The 14,342-nt window shown below is 31.6% G+C and overlaps 1 protein-coding gene across 2 annotated transcripts in view; it reads left to right on the top strand.

The window, feature by feature from the left end:
- LOC106467822 overlaps positions 1–14,342 on the top strand; it is a 31,879-nt gene continuing 17,537 nt past the window's right edge. The window contains exons 1-4 of one of the 2 annotated variants that reach the window (XM_022396746.1): positions 1–141; positions 5,192–5,375; positions 8,210–8,416; positions 11,119–14,124. In XM_022396746.1, the coding sequence (XP_022252454.1) occupies positions 5,248–5,375; positions 8,210–8,416; positions 11,119–14,124 (3,341 nt within the window). In that variant the 5' untranslated portion in view covers positions 1–141; positions 5,192–5,247. Of the gene's footprint in view, positions 142–4,729; positions 4,820–5,191; positions 5,376–8,209; positions 8,417–11,118; positions 14,125–14,342 lie in introns of those variants that run through there. The other variant, XM_022396749.1, reaches the window with a different exon arrangement.

The raw sequence follows: 14,342 nt of genomic DNA, 5'->3' as shown, positions 1-14,342 counted from the left end.
CGCATTGTTTATGCTGAAGAGAAAATGAATTTAATTGTAATATAGGCTTAGACTTATTTGTTCTGGCTTTTAAGCAGAATGTTTTACAACTTTGATTAGCCATATTCGAAGCGAGATTTTTAGACCCAATCAAAAATTTAAGTGAGTATTAAATTAAAATAGAACTACTCTAATTCATTTCGTATTCTATGAATTGTTAGAGTAACTCAGAACATTCTGCCTCTGGATCCAGTAAAATTTGATCCGCTATTGTACTAAGGGGCTGCACTAGGCCTACCTAGAAAATAGCCTTAATTAGTTAATACTAGTAGGTCACTTGTTCTGTTGAGGTTAGAATAAGTCTAAGTGCTAAATCAATAAAGAGGAGTTTAAATTTAATTATTTCAATATTTGCCCAGTAGCCTTGTAATGTTGTATGAAGTGTGTTTTGCGTAGATTAATAGATGCTCATCTGATGCTGGACACTGGCTCAGCTGCTACTATGGTAGATCATGATACTCTTAAATCTTAAAAACCCATAATTTTCTGTGCATTCATGATGTCTTAATAATTATCACCATGCCTTATAAAATTTCTAGTCTGTGTTTTAAAGGTGGATAATTACCTGGTTTGGATTAGTTTTCAATTTCAACCAAAGAGAGACAAATGTTATCGGACACTGTCACCATCCAAGGGGTAAATCGGGATTTTTAGCTGGATGCTGGTAGTGTCATCTCGGGTTTATGGAGTTAATATCTTAAGTATTGAAATTATAAAGTGAGGTTGACATAAAATAAGTATTCAATTGGATAAATTTTGATCTCGTATTCTAGTTTGGAAAGATAGGGACTTCCCCCTTCCTTTTTGTTAAGGAGTTACACTGTTCATACAGCAGTTACCATAGTCTAATGAAAACTTTTTTTTTGCGAGACTTGAGTTGTGAGACTATTTAATTTTTATAAGTTAAAAGATGTACTGTTGATGTAATGCTAGTAATACAAATAACTTTATTAATGGTAATAATAGACTAAAATTCACTTGTTTACAGCTTAAGTAAATTAATATTAACTTCTGACTAAAGCAAGCTATGTACATAGATAAAAACTAAGAATATATACCTAGTATTAGTAATGAGCATAGCTAATTAAATAACATATTAATTATAATTAAAGTGCAGGAGTGGATAAAAAATGGAGCCTGAATTCTTGGCTATAACACAACAACATTAGTGGTGAAAATTGAACAGTTTGAAAGTAAAAATTGGAATTAGGCATTAGTTAAACTTCTTTTTTTTCTTAACTTTTTAGTTTAAAAGTGGACTGGAAAACTTAATCTAACAAAGTAACATTATTTATGCAGATAGTATGTATACACTGTGAGTTTACTGTGAATACAAAGCACATATAATGTATATTTAAAATATTTAACCCATAACCCTATTATTAAATAGTAACAGTCAAGATATACATGGCTAGATGATGCATATTATTACATGTACATCCTACATTGGTTACCAGTTGTTGTTTAAATATACATAATATTCACATATGCAAAAAACCAATTACATTAATTATGAAAACCAATGATGGAAATAAGGGACTAGAAATTTTGCTGCTTTCTTGGAAAATTATTTCACAATATCCAGTAATTTAAATTGCTAATAGTTTCAGAAGCTATTTACTTACTTCTGTGGAAAAGTGATCTTAGTAAAGGCAGATTGGAGGAGTTATTAACTAGGTACATTAGAGTGTAAGGAAATGAAACTTCTAGAACTCCTTCAAGTGTGCTTCCATGTATTAAGTGCAAACAAGAAATTTTGAGTAGAATAGAAGGATTAAGTGAGAAATTATTGGGGATATATTATGGGTTCTAAAAATTGGAGTACTGTTTGCATTTTGAGCTTTTTACTACAGAAATTATGTTAACATACTGGAAAATGTGGAAGATGGACTACTGAAAGGATATCTTGTTTAAAAAATTTAAATGACAAGAAAGGTGTTGAGTTTTGAACTGTTTTTCTGTGGGGTATAGTGGAATTAGAGCTGACTTGGTCCAGATGCTTTTTTTTATTGGAATTTTGCAGCTTCAGAAGTTTCAAAAGTTTGGGCTAGTGGTCTATTCGAGTTGTGTAATAAAATAGTTTCAGAATATAAACTTGAATTGTAGAGATGTTATGTTTAAGCTTTCAAAGCCCAGGTGCAATCTTGCTCATTCAAAAAACACATTTTTAACATAATCCAGTTTGGTGTGTTTTATTTGATTGAATGATAACTGATGTGCTAGATGGCTTTCTGTGATCTTGCTTTTTTATGTTTTTAAATGCAGGGAATGGATGAGTGATTAGTAGGCATTGTAATATGTTTAGTTTTTTTTTTTACTTTAGATGTGGTGGATACAGTTAATTTAAGGGGGTTTAAGGGAAAGCTTGATAAATATTTGTATAAGGGCTAGCTTTGAGATTTTCTCTTTAGATTAATTTAGTGGATAGGATCGCCTAGCTTGCTGTTACTTTCAACATTGTCAGCCAGCCAGCTGTTGCTCATGAGCTTTATTGGATTCCTTAGTTCCTTTTTTTTTAAAACTAAATCCATATCTTTCCTATAGTTATATAAATCTTCCATACTACCTGTTAATTTAAACCTCTAAAACTCGACTTTCTCCTTTATGTCTTCTTATTGTCCTTTTCCTTTTTTTATGTACAGTAAGACCTGGCTTAGCACCACCCTGCTTTAAGCTGATTCATTATAGAGCTCTTGTCTCCTTGAGAGATTATTTTTTTCATGTGAGAGAAAAAAAAATTATGAAAATCCACAACTCTCTGAACACTACTTTTTCAAACTAATGGTAGTAGTGCACTGAATAATTTTTATTTAATAATACAATGCAACAAAGAACATAGAATAATAACATACAAAAAGCATACAATGTCCCTAACTATCACAATTTTTCTGGCATTTCTAGTGACACAATGTGAACCATTAAAACATCTTCCATCTACACAATATCTTTCCCTTGGGGAAAAATATTTTCTTAGAAAGCGATCTACAAATCTCTCTACAGAAAACAACACAATATAATAAGTCATTTGATAGATGAAAATCTTGCCTGTCTATTGGTTATGACTAATATAGTCATAAACGTAAGAGAAAACTACATGTATTGACAAATCCAGAAAGAGAGGATGTGACAGATGGGTATGGCAGGAAGGGTCCAATTTTCTATTTGATTGCTCTGTAACCAAACAAGATTGAAGGCTAATAAAAATTTGCTTTTTTCCAGCGATGATGATATAATAGTGAATAATTTACATTAAATTTCATACTTACTGGAGGGGTGATGAATAAAATAGAGAAGAGGGGATGCTTAGAGGAACAATATCACAATTCTCACAATAGGAGAAATTCAGGATTTTTTTAAATATTGCAACATTCGTGTTATTCATTATAAAGAGCCAAATGAAGTCCACTGCCTTCCACCCTGGGGTCAGTGCCAGTTTGATGTGTTTGTTTTTTAAGACTGTGTTCATTTACTTTAATAAATAATACTGTACTGTAACATTCTATGTTTACCAGTACCTAAATAAAGCACTTACACATAATTCACAGGTAAGAAACAATGCCTTTGTTACATATCTCTATATATGTAATGTTAAAATCACCCTGTTTAGAAGTTGATTCATTTAGAGCTCTGTTCTCAGGAACCCTTCCTGAGCACTAAACAGGGTATTACTGTATATGCCTATCTTGAATTAGAAGCAATTTATTTATTTTTTATATTCCCAACTATATCCCATATCACCTTTCAACCCATTAACCAAATTTATGACCTCAGAAATTGGCTTTCTTAAAATTAGGAGCTAAAATTTCATTTCATTTTACCTCAACATATTTTACCTCTAATCCTGCCTAAAAAAATTTCAAGTGCTAAGCCTATTGAGAATTCCCTCTTGTTTATACTATAAAAACGTATGTGTATATGAACTGCATAATAGATTTTACTTGTTATAAGGTTTAAATTTAACTGTTTTTCTTCATAATTTTGAAAATTGCTTTCTCTTTTAACTGTAAAAAGCTGCATATGTGAAGAGGACTTCTGTTGATTTTTTAGATCAGTGCTTACATGATGATGTATCATATCTGAGGGTAATATAACTGTTGTGAAATAGTGCAAGTTATGTTTATAATAGATTTATATAATTATAAATAACTTCTGATCTTTAAAATGACCTTGACTGTTGTATTTCAATTTAAATTATAACATTGTTTATGTTAATGTTTATTGCATATTCTACATTTATGTAAGTAATCCACTTCTTTTGTCTTCCAGTGAATAAAGTAGCAGTATAGTTTCTTAAAAATTTAGTGAGAGTACTATTTGCAAAGATTATTTGTTTCTAAGAATAAATAGCTTTATATCAACATCTATGGATATTATATGAAATGACTGTAGTTACGTACAGGTATGTAATCAGTGAGCATTTCTGTTCATTTCAGAAATTTTTTTCTAATCTGCTAATTTGACCTCTGAGTAATAGTATATGTAGTTGTAAAACAAATCATATAAACAGATACATGTATATGCATCATCATCTGGTAAGTTTCTCTTGTTATTCATTGCTCACCCAATTATAAGCTGCAAAGTAAACATATCTCCTCAATATTTTCACTGAACCAAAGTTTGTTTAAATGATAAACTGAGCCAGTCAGTTTTACTTCACGTGTTGCTGTTTTGGTGGACAGTACAAGTAATCTGTAAATAGCTTTAACCCAGGATGGGGTGTATTCTGAAGGAGTGATTGAAGCAAATGAAATATTTCCTTATTAGTGGCTAGACTGTAGAGGTTGTAGTCTGCTTTTGGAATAGAAGTTACGACATATTGACTGATTCTGAAAATATGTGATATATTTTGTTAAACTTCAAATTAAATTTGCTTATGGAATAATTAAGTAGGAACAGAGTCAAATATTCAGGTGTAGAAAGTGTGTTTTAATATCAATATTTTTTGTATTTGAGACATCTAAAATACAAAAAAAAAGATCTTACAGAAGTTTTATTGTGGAAATACATCTGTTAAATAGGCAAAATTTTCAACATGTACACACTTTCCTCTCTATTGTATGTTTATGTATACATATATTTACTGTTTAGGCTCATTAATTAAGTGTTTGGTTTATCAATTTTATAGCTAAACACATTTTGTTTTTGACTTCAGATTTCATAAGAAACTGTGAGGAAATGCCCTTAAAGTATTGAATCAGAGATGCACCAATGGCCAGCTTGGTGGGGAGAGCTGGGATCCCTCCACAGCCCAGTACTGGATTCTTGCGAAAATGTGCAAAAGAGCAAGAAAAGTTACGCACAAAACTTCACAGACAACTACAGCATCACATGCTTCAGTAAGTAATGTGCTACTGGAAGGGTACAACAAAAGTATACCAGTTTTTTTTGCATGTATATTTATATTTAATAACATATGCTAATATAAGGAACACCTTTTACAATGTTTGCCATTTTTTGTTACATCTTATAACATTTAATATACGTTACATTTATTTTGTAATTTTAACATGTTTTTTTTTTAAGTAAAAAGATAAATTACTTGCTGTATTTGTTGTTTTGGATTACCTTTCTAAGTTACAGATTTTGGGGATTAGCATTTATTAATAACACTGCAATATGTCAAAGCAAAACATCAGCTTAACATTTGTTTTTGTTCTATTTCAACATAATCTCTGATTGGTATTTTATTCACTACTCTGAATATAAGGCTAGCATTAGCTGACTGTGTGTGTATATTTATATTTAATAACATATGCTAATATAAGGAAGACCTCCTACAATGTTTGTCATTTTTTTGTAAAACTGAAATATTTCATTTTTTGTTACATCTTATGACATTTAATATAAATTACATTAATCTTGTGATTTTAACATGTTTTTTTAAGTAAAAAGATAAATTACTTGCTGTATTTGTTGTTTTGGACCAGCTTTCTGAGTTTTACAGAATTTGAGATTAACATTTCTTATCACTAACACTACTTAACATTTGTATTTGTTCTATTTAAATGTAATCTCTGATTGGTATTTGATTAAATACTATGAAGATAAGGCTAGTATTAGTTGACTATGTTAAGTTTAGATTATTAATACAAGTTTTAACAATAATTAGTTTAAAATTCTTTAACAAAGTAATTAACCTTGTCTAGCCATGTCCAACAAATATATTGTTTGCCATCTCTTCCCTTTTGTAATTTTCAAGTGTGTTATGTAAATGTGATACAGAATATACAAAAACATTTTGAGTAATTTTTGTGTTTCCTTTTTGTCTAATGTAACAGAAATATATTAATTAATCCATATTGATCAACTTATAATGTACTACATTTTTTTATGGTAAAATGTAACTGTCAACAAAACAGATATTTTTATATGTACATTTGTATTTTGTTGTGTTTAGTGCACCACCATTGCACATAAGATTTCATTTTTAACTGGAACCTAAAAAAAGGTTAATTTGTGAAGACCAAAGTTATTTATTTGGGGGAAGAGTACATTAAAGTAAAAAGCTTTTTTTTCTAGAATTCAGAACTAAAATTTTTTCACAACCTATCTCACTTGCCTTCATTTAAGTTGTTTACAATTTGATCATATTCTCTAAGAAGTACACTTAACAAGGTCAAAGTGTCCGGTCAAACCTAGAAAAATGATTAGTTGAATAATTAATGTCATTGTGCTGTGGCATTCTAGTCATACTGTTTTGTTAGTTGTTCAAGACTCAGTTTAAAGTGTTAGGAACTGCAGTTTGTTTAGAACTTTATAACCCACCTTACATTTTACTTTTTGTAAGTTTCTATTGTATCCATTAATCCACTGCATTTGGTGATGTTGCTAAGCTGTGATGTATCAGCTGCAGCTGTGCACCTATTTTAAATTAAGTTTATCAGTAGACTCAGCACCTTGCAAGTGTTACTTTATGTTTACAGTAAGTTTTAAAGTTATATAAAAGATAAAAGTTGAACTTCATCAGTAAATAAGAAAATATACTAATATATCCATCAATAGTAATATTATATCAAGTATTGCTAACCTAAACGATGTGGCCACAGAATCGAGTGTCAGTCAGCTAATAGTGAACTATAATTCAATGTTATGTCTTCAAGTTATCACTTATTATTATCTTGTACATTTTGCTAACCTACTGCATTTAATAACAATAAATTTTGCCAATTAATATTTATTAATAATTTTTCATTTTATAAGATGAATATTTCTTTGACTTCTTTTGGTGTGATTACTAGACATCAAACAAATCAAAGCTAGACTTCAGCATTATGTAAGCAGCATCTTTATATGCTGATACAAGCTTTTTGTGATGAAAGCAAAATAAGAAAACAAACTCTGTGTTACAAGTGTCTCTCATAAATGTCACAATGGTGAAAACAGTGTGTTATTTTTACTTAAAATGTTGGGTTTTATGTATTAAGGTATGAATCCTGTAAAACCATTTAAGGCCTGATGGTAAACACATGCAAAATCAAAAAACCCAAGCTCATTTTTCATAGTTTCTCATTGTAAGTTGATTGTTACATATAAGAATCAGCTCATTTTATTGGGTTGTTAAATTGAAGTAACAGTTTATAACACCATTATGATACTAAATATTCTTAAAGTTACAAATTATTTAAACATCAAATGAAACAGTCTATTAGGAAAATATTTCAGAACTCAAACCTGCAGAATAAAAACTTTAAATAGAAGGTTGTAATTTTTGTTGCTAGTGGGTGAGGTGTTGCAAACTGCCAAGCAGGTGTCAGATTTATGTTGCTTACAGCAAATGCACAAGTTCACATCAGAAATGAGAATGTATAATCTCATAATCACTTATTTTGATTTGATCTTACTATTTAAATATTATAAGAGTATATGTCTGATCATAGGCAAAAATTGATTGTTTTTTGAAAAATGTTCAGCCATTATTTTGTACCCTGTGTAATACTTCTAACTTCAATTAAAAGAGATTAATGAAAGTAGGGTTGGCAGTACTTCTAGGTAATATAACTTAGGGGTCTGTAGAGTTTATAGTTTAATGTCTTTGAGAACAACTCAGAGTACAATTCAGTTTTCAACTGGTTTGAGTCAAGCTTTGGTGTAATGCAAATCTCTTTTTTTTTTTAACAATAACTTCACTTAACATGTATAGTTGATACCAGTTATACTTTTGCTATTTTAGGCTGTTAGATGAAGGGTGCTTTTCTGATATCACTGTCAAATCATCGGGTATACCAACTCCTCTAGCAGTTAAAACTCACCAAGCTATACTAAAAGTTCGGGTACCAGCATTTCTTTGTGAACTTAGCCAGAGTCATCAACAGTCACAAACTAGTCACAGTGGCTTTAATTCCTATCTTAGTAATGTGGAACTATTATCCTTTTTAAGGTGAGACTTTGTTAAATAAAAAAAAACCTTGGTTTGAGCATGTAATTTTTATTCTACCTTGTCCACAAACTAAGCAATAAAAAGAAAAAAATAATTATTGAGCTTGTAGCTCACATTTTTTTAAAGTATCAACAAATTTTAAATTAAAACTTACAGCTTTATTGTGCATCTTAATAATGAAATAGCAGGCATGTTTCATTGTCACTATTCATATGTAAATGACTACCTAAAGTTCTGATGAAAAAAGGTTTTAATTTATTTAAGTTTTGTGTAAACTTTGGAACTAAATATAGTCTTCATGTATAGTGTTAAAAAATTTCTGCTGTTGACACTAGCATATGATTTTTAAAATAACTGTGTACATGTGTAAAGTTATAGTTTTCTTTGTAACTGTTAACACATTTATTGTATGTGATTTCTCATATATTAAAAATAATGTGTCAGTTTATAGTTAATGTATTCTTTTAAGTTTTTTATATATAAATGTAATTAATTTTAAATACAACTGTTTTATCATAAAAATAAGCAAAGTTTTGACTTAAGCATTTAAGAAGATTTGGTTTTTATAAAGTTCAACATTGACCTGTGTAATATGTTTTATTACCAAAATGTCAGCAGTTTTTCAATCTTGGTCTACCTTATTATGTGATCCTCAATCACTCGAATCTCTTCTTTTAACTTGGAATCATCTTTATCTCCATTTTTATCTTTCACTCCACCTATTCAGTGTGGGATTCTAGCTATTTATATGAGCAGAGGTAATGTACTGTGTCGGAAGTTATAATTTCCCTATACTGAAAATGTATTTCCGATAGGTAGTTACCTCCTTTCACACTTCCTATCCTCCCTCCACACTGAAAACTCGTACTTCCATTTTCTGCCAAAACTCGAACGGTAGAATCAAATAGAGGGAGTCACATGCATCAGGAAGGTGTGTCACACTCCTGTTGGTGGAGGGTTGTCTCATGATGATTTATATGCATGATGCAGTTGAACCACGTTGATCATGGGGTATGTGGGAGCTCAAGGCTTGTGGCATATGAAAAATTATTTTGCATATAGAGGGTACCTATCAGAAATACATTTTCAGTACAGGAAAATTATAACTTCTGGTGGTTAGGCCATCTGTGTGTCTTGAGTTTGCTTCAGGAGGCAGGTTTGGGATGTTTCTTCCTGCATCTACTTATTCTAGTAAGTATTTCCCATGTACTGTATGGCCTGATTTATTGTCCTAACTACACTTCACACCTATGCTCAGCTAACTGCCTAAGATGAACTGGAAGGTTGAACAATCTTTACATTCCACCCACCCATGTGACACTTTAGCACTATGCAGAAGGTTATTTTTGCAGTATCTTTTTCTCTACCACCTTTATTGTCGTAAGAGTTTTCCTTGCTTGGGAAGGATGCAGTCTCCCACAAAGTGATGCCCACTAGGTTCCCTTTCTCCCAGTGAATGACATGCTCCAGTTTTCCCTTTTGACAATATAATTTCAGAAAAGAACTCATCATCTTTATCTACATTGACTTCTCTACTATCTTATTAACATGGGATTCTAGCTATCTGTTCTGTGGAAATATCAATAGCATTTCTGAAGTTAACAGTCTGCTTACCTCAAAATATATTTCATATAGATACTCACCTCACCACAGAGCATCCCACCCTTCCTTTGCACATACAGTGGGTTTCTTTCTCGTTGTCAAGAATAAATCCTCCTATTGGTGGAGGACTATAGTCTAATGATGATTAAATCATAGACTGGTACAGTATATATTTACTCTTTCCTTATGAAGTTGGTTGATGACCCCTCTCTCAACTACAATGTATAAACTATGTTTTGATGCCAAGTTTTTGAAGATTGCTTTAACTCTGTGAAAGTCATGAACTATCACTTTAACCCTGCTGTATGGAAAGAGTTAATATGTGTATTGGTGGAAGTTTCATTCAAGGCTTGGCACATGTGCAAACATTTTTGGCAGTGGTATGAGATAATAACTTTCTATTCTGTGGTGAAACAAGTTTCTATCTGCAAAAAATTTCGAGGTAAGAAAATGTTAGCTATTTATTTTTTTATAATAATACACACCAAATAAATTATTTTTTGTTGTTGTTGTTTTTCTGTCATACTTCATTACATAAAATTTTGTGTTATATTAGATATTCTAGTGTATATATAGATTTGTGCATAGATAGTGCTTAGGTATTTAAAACCATTAGCTCAAGCCGCTCCTCACGTAATATAGAGGACAGTCTAGAAACTGGTAATTATTTAAAGTGTCTAATTCTCAGGAATGGGATGAATCAGGAATTCGGTACTTAGGTAATTATAACCACTGAGTGAGTTATCTTGTTCTTTGGAATTTCCGTATTGTAAACTATTAAACATTTGGCATCTCTGTAATTATGATTTTTATGTTACTAATGAAAATTTATCATTAAAAACATTGTATCTCATAATATGAGGGTATGTAGTTCTGAACACGGTAATGTACTAGATGAAAACACACAACAATAACATTCATCTCAATGTATTTCTAGATGATTATTTGATGAAAAGGTTTAACATCAACCAAACCTCATTAAAACTATGTATAATTTATATTTTGTATTTTTGATGCTTTTTACAATTCATCTTGTTTGGTAAGTACTCCTTTTTTGAGTTGTAGTTCTTTCAGAATCTTAATTTATTTAAATTGTACAGGAAGGTTTATTCAGAAGATGACATCAGAAGACATGAATGTGAAGCTGTTAGATTAAACAAAAAATATTCAGAAGCAGAAAAGTTGAGTGAACTTGCTTCTTCCACTCAAGAAACCTCCTCTACATCCAAAACTGAAGAACAAGAAAGTTTGCAAACAAGTGGTGGCTATTTATCATCAAATGGTGATATTTATCTCACCCCTATATCTAGTCCTCTTTCTCCAGAGAAGAAAATCATACGTGTCCCTGAAGAAGTTCTCGAGATAACAGTTACTCAGCAAGAGTCAGGAAAAGACTCTTATAACGTGTCTTCATTTCATGATTTAAAACTAGTCATGAAAACCAAAGATAATAATAAACTAGTCACAGAATGTAATGTTGATGTGAAGAGCGAGGAAAATAATAAACAGTTGATTGCACTTCAAAATAGTTCTCAAAACTTACTTCCCACTGAAGTAAGTTCTTCTAAAATTTGTTTAGAAACAGATTTTCAAGACTCTTCGCCTACTTCTGAAGAAAAAGAATCTCCTGTAATTAGCTTACCTAAAAAACAACAAGGTCTTAAGTGTGAAAAGAGGGGTTTACCAAGAAGTGACACTTTTGAACTTAATACTTCATTGTTGCAAGAAAACTCCCAAGGTACTGTAGTAGAAAAAGAGGCAGAAGTCACACCTGTACAAGAAATTACCATACCAAAAACAGATAAGAAACAAGAATCCTTTTTTCTTCATGATAAGCCAAGCATCTTGAAGGATAAGGGAGAAAAAAATGAACCACCTATTATAACCTCTCATGTACAGGCATTATCAACTTATCATCTTGATGGGAGCATGACAGATTCTGGTTTCATGTCTCAAAGCCAGTCTTTGATGTCTGACACAGAATTTTCATCTTCATTAATGTGTTCTGTGATGAGCTGCTCTAGTGTTAAATCTTCTACTTGTGAAAAAGTGTTGGAAAATATTGCTGAAAACAACCAGTTATCTTCTCCAGTCTGTTCAGGTTCACTTTTTCCATTGTACATTGACATGAACAATGTAATCCCAGAAGAAAATATTAAAACTACAGTAGAAAAAACCCAGGAAGGTCCATACTTGTGTACAGATTCCACTGGTACTCTTCATGATGATACACAAGCTGCCTATTCCCTGAAACCACAGATGACCTCTATTGAAACTTTAGAACAGAGTTCCTGCTCTGAAAGAAAGAAAGGGAATTCTTGTTATATGTATGTGGATCTGGATTCAATAAAACCTGAAGAAACTGAGAAAGTATCTCAGCAAAGAGTTAAAGAAAAGAAACATCCTATGTCGGTATCCATGTTTGTTGAAATGAATGGAAAGATAAATGATAGTGTTAGATCTGCCCAAGAAATGTATAGTAGTCTTATTGAACTGGACACTGAAAAATTAGAAGATATTAAAGATATGACAGATTCAGCAACTCAAATAATAAATCGAGAAAGCTCTGGTCACCAAGAAAAACATGTACCTTTAAGAATGGTACAACAAGAAGAATCTTTAGAACATAACAATTCTACTGAAGAAATAGCAAAACAAATTAAAGGCATAGAGACCCAGCTAGATGATGAAGTTGCACATTCAGCATACCAGGCATGTTCAGAGGAAGGGCTATTACCAATGAGCCCTATAATGAAACGTAAGGGTGTAAAACAAGAATTGTTGAAGTCACCCCCTGAAGATACGGCTGTCAAAGAATCAATAAAGCCACAAGATGTGAATGCCTTGACATTTCCCTTAAATGTTTCAATACAAACCATAAGATCTATCAGCAAGGACTCTCTAGAAGAAACCTTTGGACAAGAAGTTGACCCAGATAAAACAGAATCATTATACAGCTATAAAGAAGACATAGTAACATCAGAGGAACAGCAGAATGATGCCACAGTTCACAACATCCAACAAAAAGCAGAAAGGTATCCTCTAATGATGTTTAAATCCCCTGAAGAAACTACTCATTTGGATGATAAGATTCCTACCCCTGACATATATCAGTCAAAGTTAGAAGACTCAACTATAGTAATGAGTCATACTGCAAACATTGATTCAAAGAAGCAATCTACAAGTGCAGTAGAACAGGTGAATATGAGTCAAAGAACTACTTCAATTAAAACAAAAAATTCTGAATTGAAAAGTTATGAAGAAGTTAGTTCTGGTACAGAACTTGATGAATTAGACAGAGCAAGAGAAGTAATATTAACACCCACAGATAAACATTCCCATATTACTCCTGTTTTAGTATTATCTTCTGATGAGAAAATATTGGTCAAAAACTCAAAATCCAGAAGCAAAGTTTCACTTAATGATTCAAATGAACGAGTTACTAATGAATTAGAAGAAAGTGTTGAAATAGTTACCGAAATAGCTTTAGAAAATCAACAGAAGCTGACCAAAAGTATGAAACAGCTAGTAAGTCCACCCATGAAATTTACAGATACAAAATCCTCAGAAATACCAGTAAGTCCACCCCCACAATCTCCAAATTTTAAAACTCCTGAAAGAGTAGTTAGTCACCCAATAACACCTGCGGTATCCAGAATTCAAAGAGAATTTGTTAGTTCACCTGAAAAGATTGAAAGACCGAGAATTTCAGAGAAGCAGTTCAATGTGGAGAAACAGTTTGAGCCTGGAAAAAAGCAAAAAGTTTACCAGAATTTCGAGCCCAGGAAAGAAAATGTACATAACAGTGAAATAAGTCAATTCCTATCTCCTCTTCCTCTTCCTCCATCTTATGACTTAGAAGATGACTCTGAAACTATTTACTCTGAAGTGTCGGACATTAGCTCATCTATTTTAGGACCTGTAAGTTTCAACACTTTATTAGATAGAGCTTATCAGCAAGGCAGAAACAGCCCAGAAGGTAGTACCAACTACAAATCTTATGAGGCTTGTTCTAAACTAGGTGAAGATTTACTTCGGATGTTCTTAGAAGAAATAAATGCTGATGTCATCATCCGATTACCTGAAAGAGATATAAAAGCTCACAAGTGAGTATATGTGCTTAATCTAATAAAACATCTTTATTTTCTTAACTTAAAGACTTAGCAATAGGAAGTACATTGGTTTGGTGCCAAACATTTGTCCCTGTAGAAACATGTAATTTTTGAAATGGCAAAATTCACATTTAGAAAGACAAGCATTATTTGCCACTTAGTTAAAATTTATGAACCAACCGAAATTAAAAGAGTCATTGTATTTCATAGTT

This window comes from Limulus polyphemus, unplaced genomic scaffold (genome assembly GCF_000517525.1).
Source record: "Limulus polyphemus unplaced genomic scaffold, Limulus_polyphemus-2.1.2 Scaffold83, whole genome shotgun sequence".
Classification (NCBI taxonomy): domain Eukaryota; kingdom Metazoa; phylum Arthropoda; class Merostomata; order Xiphosura; family Limulidae; genus Limulus; species Limulus polyphemus.
The sequence above is the reverse complement of the archived record's forward strand: the minus strand, read 5'-3'. Positions and strand labels throughout refer to the sequence as shown.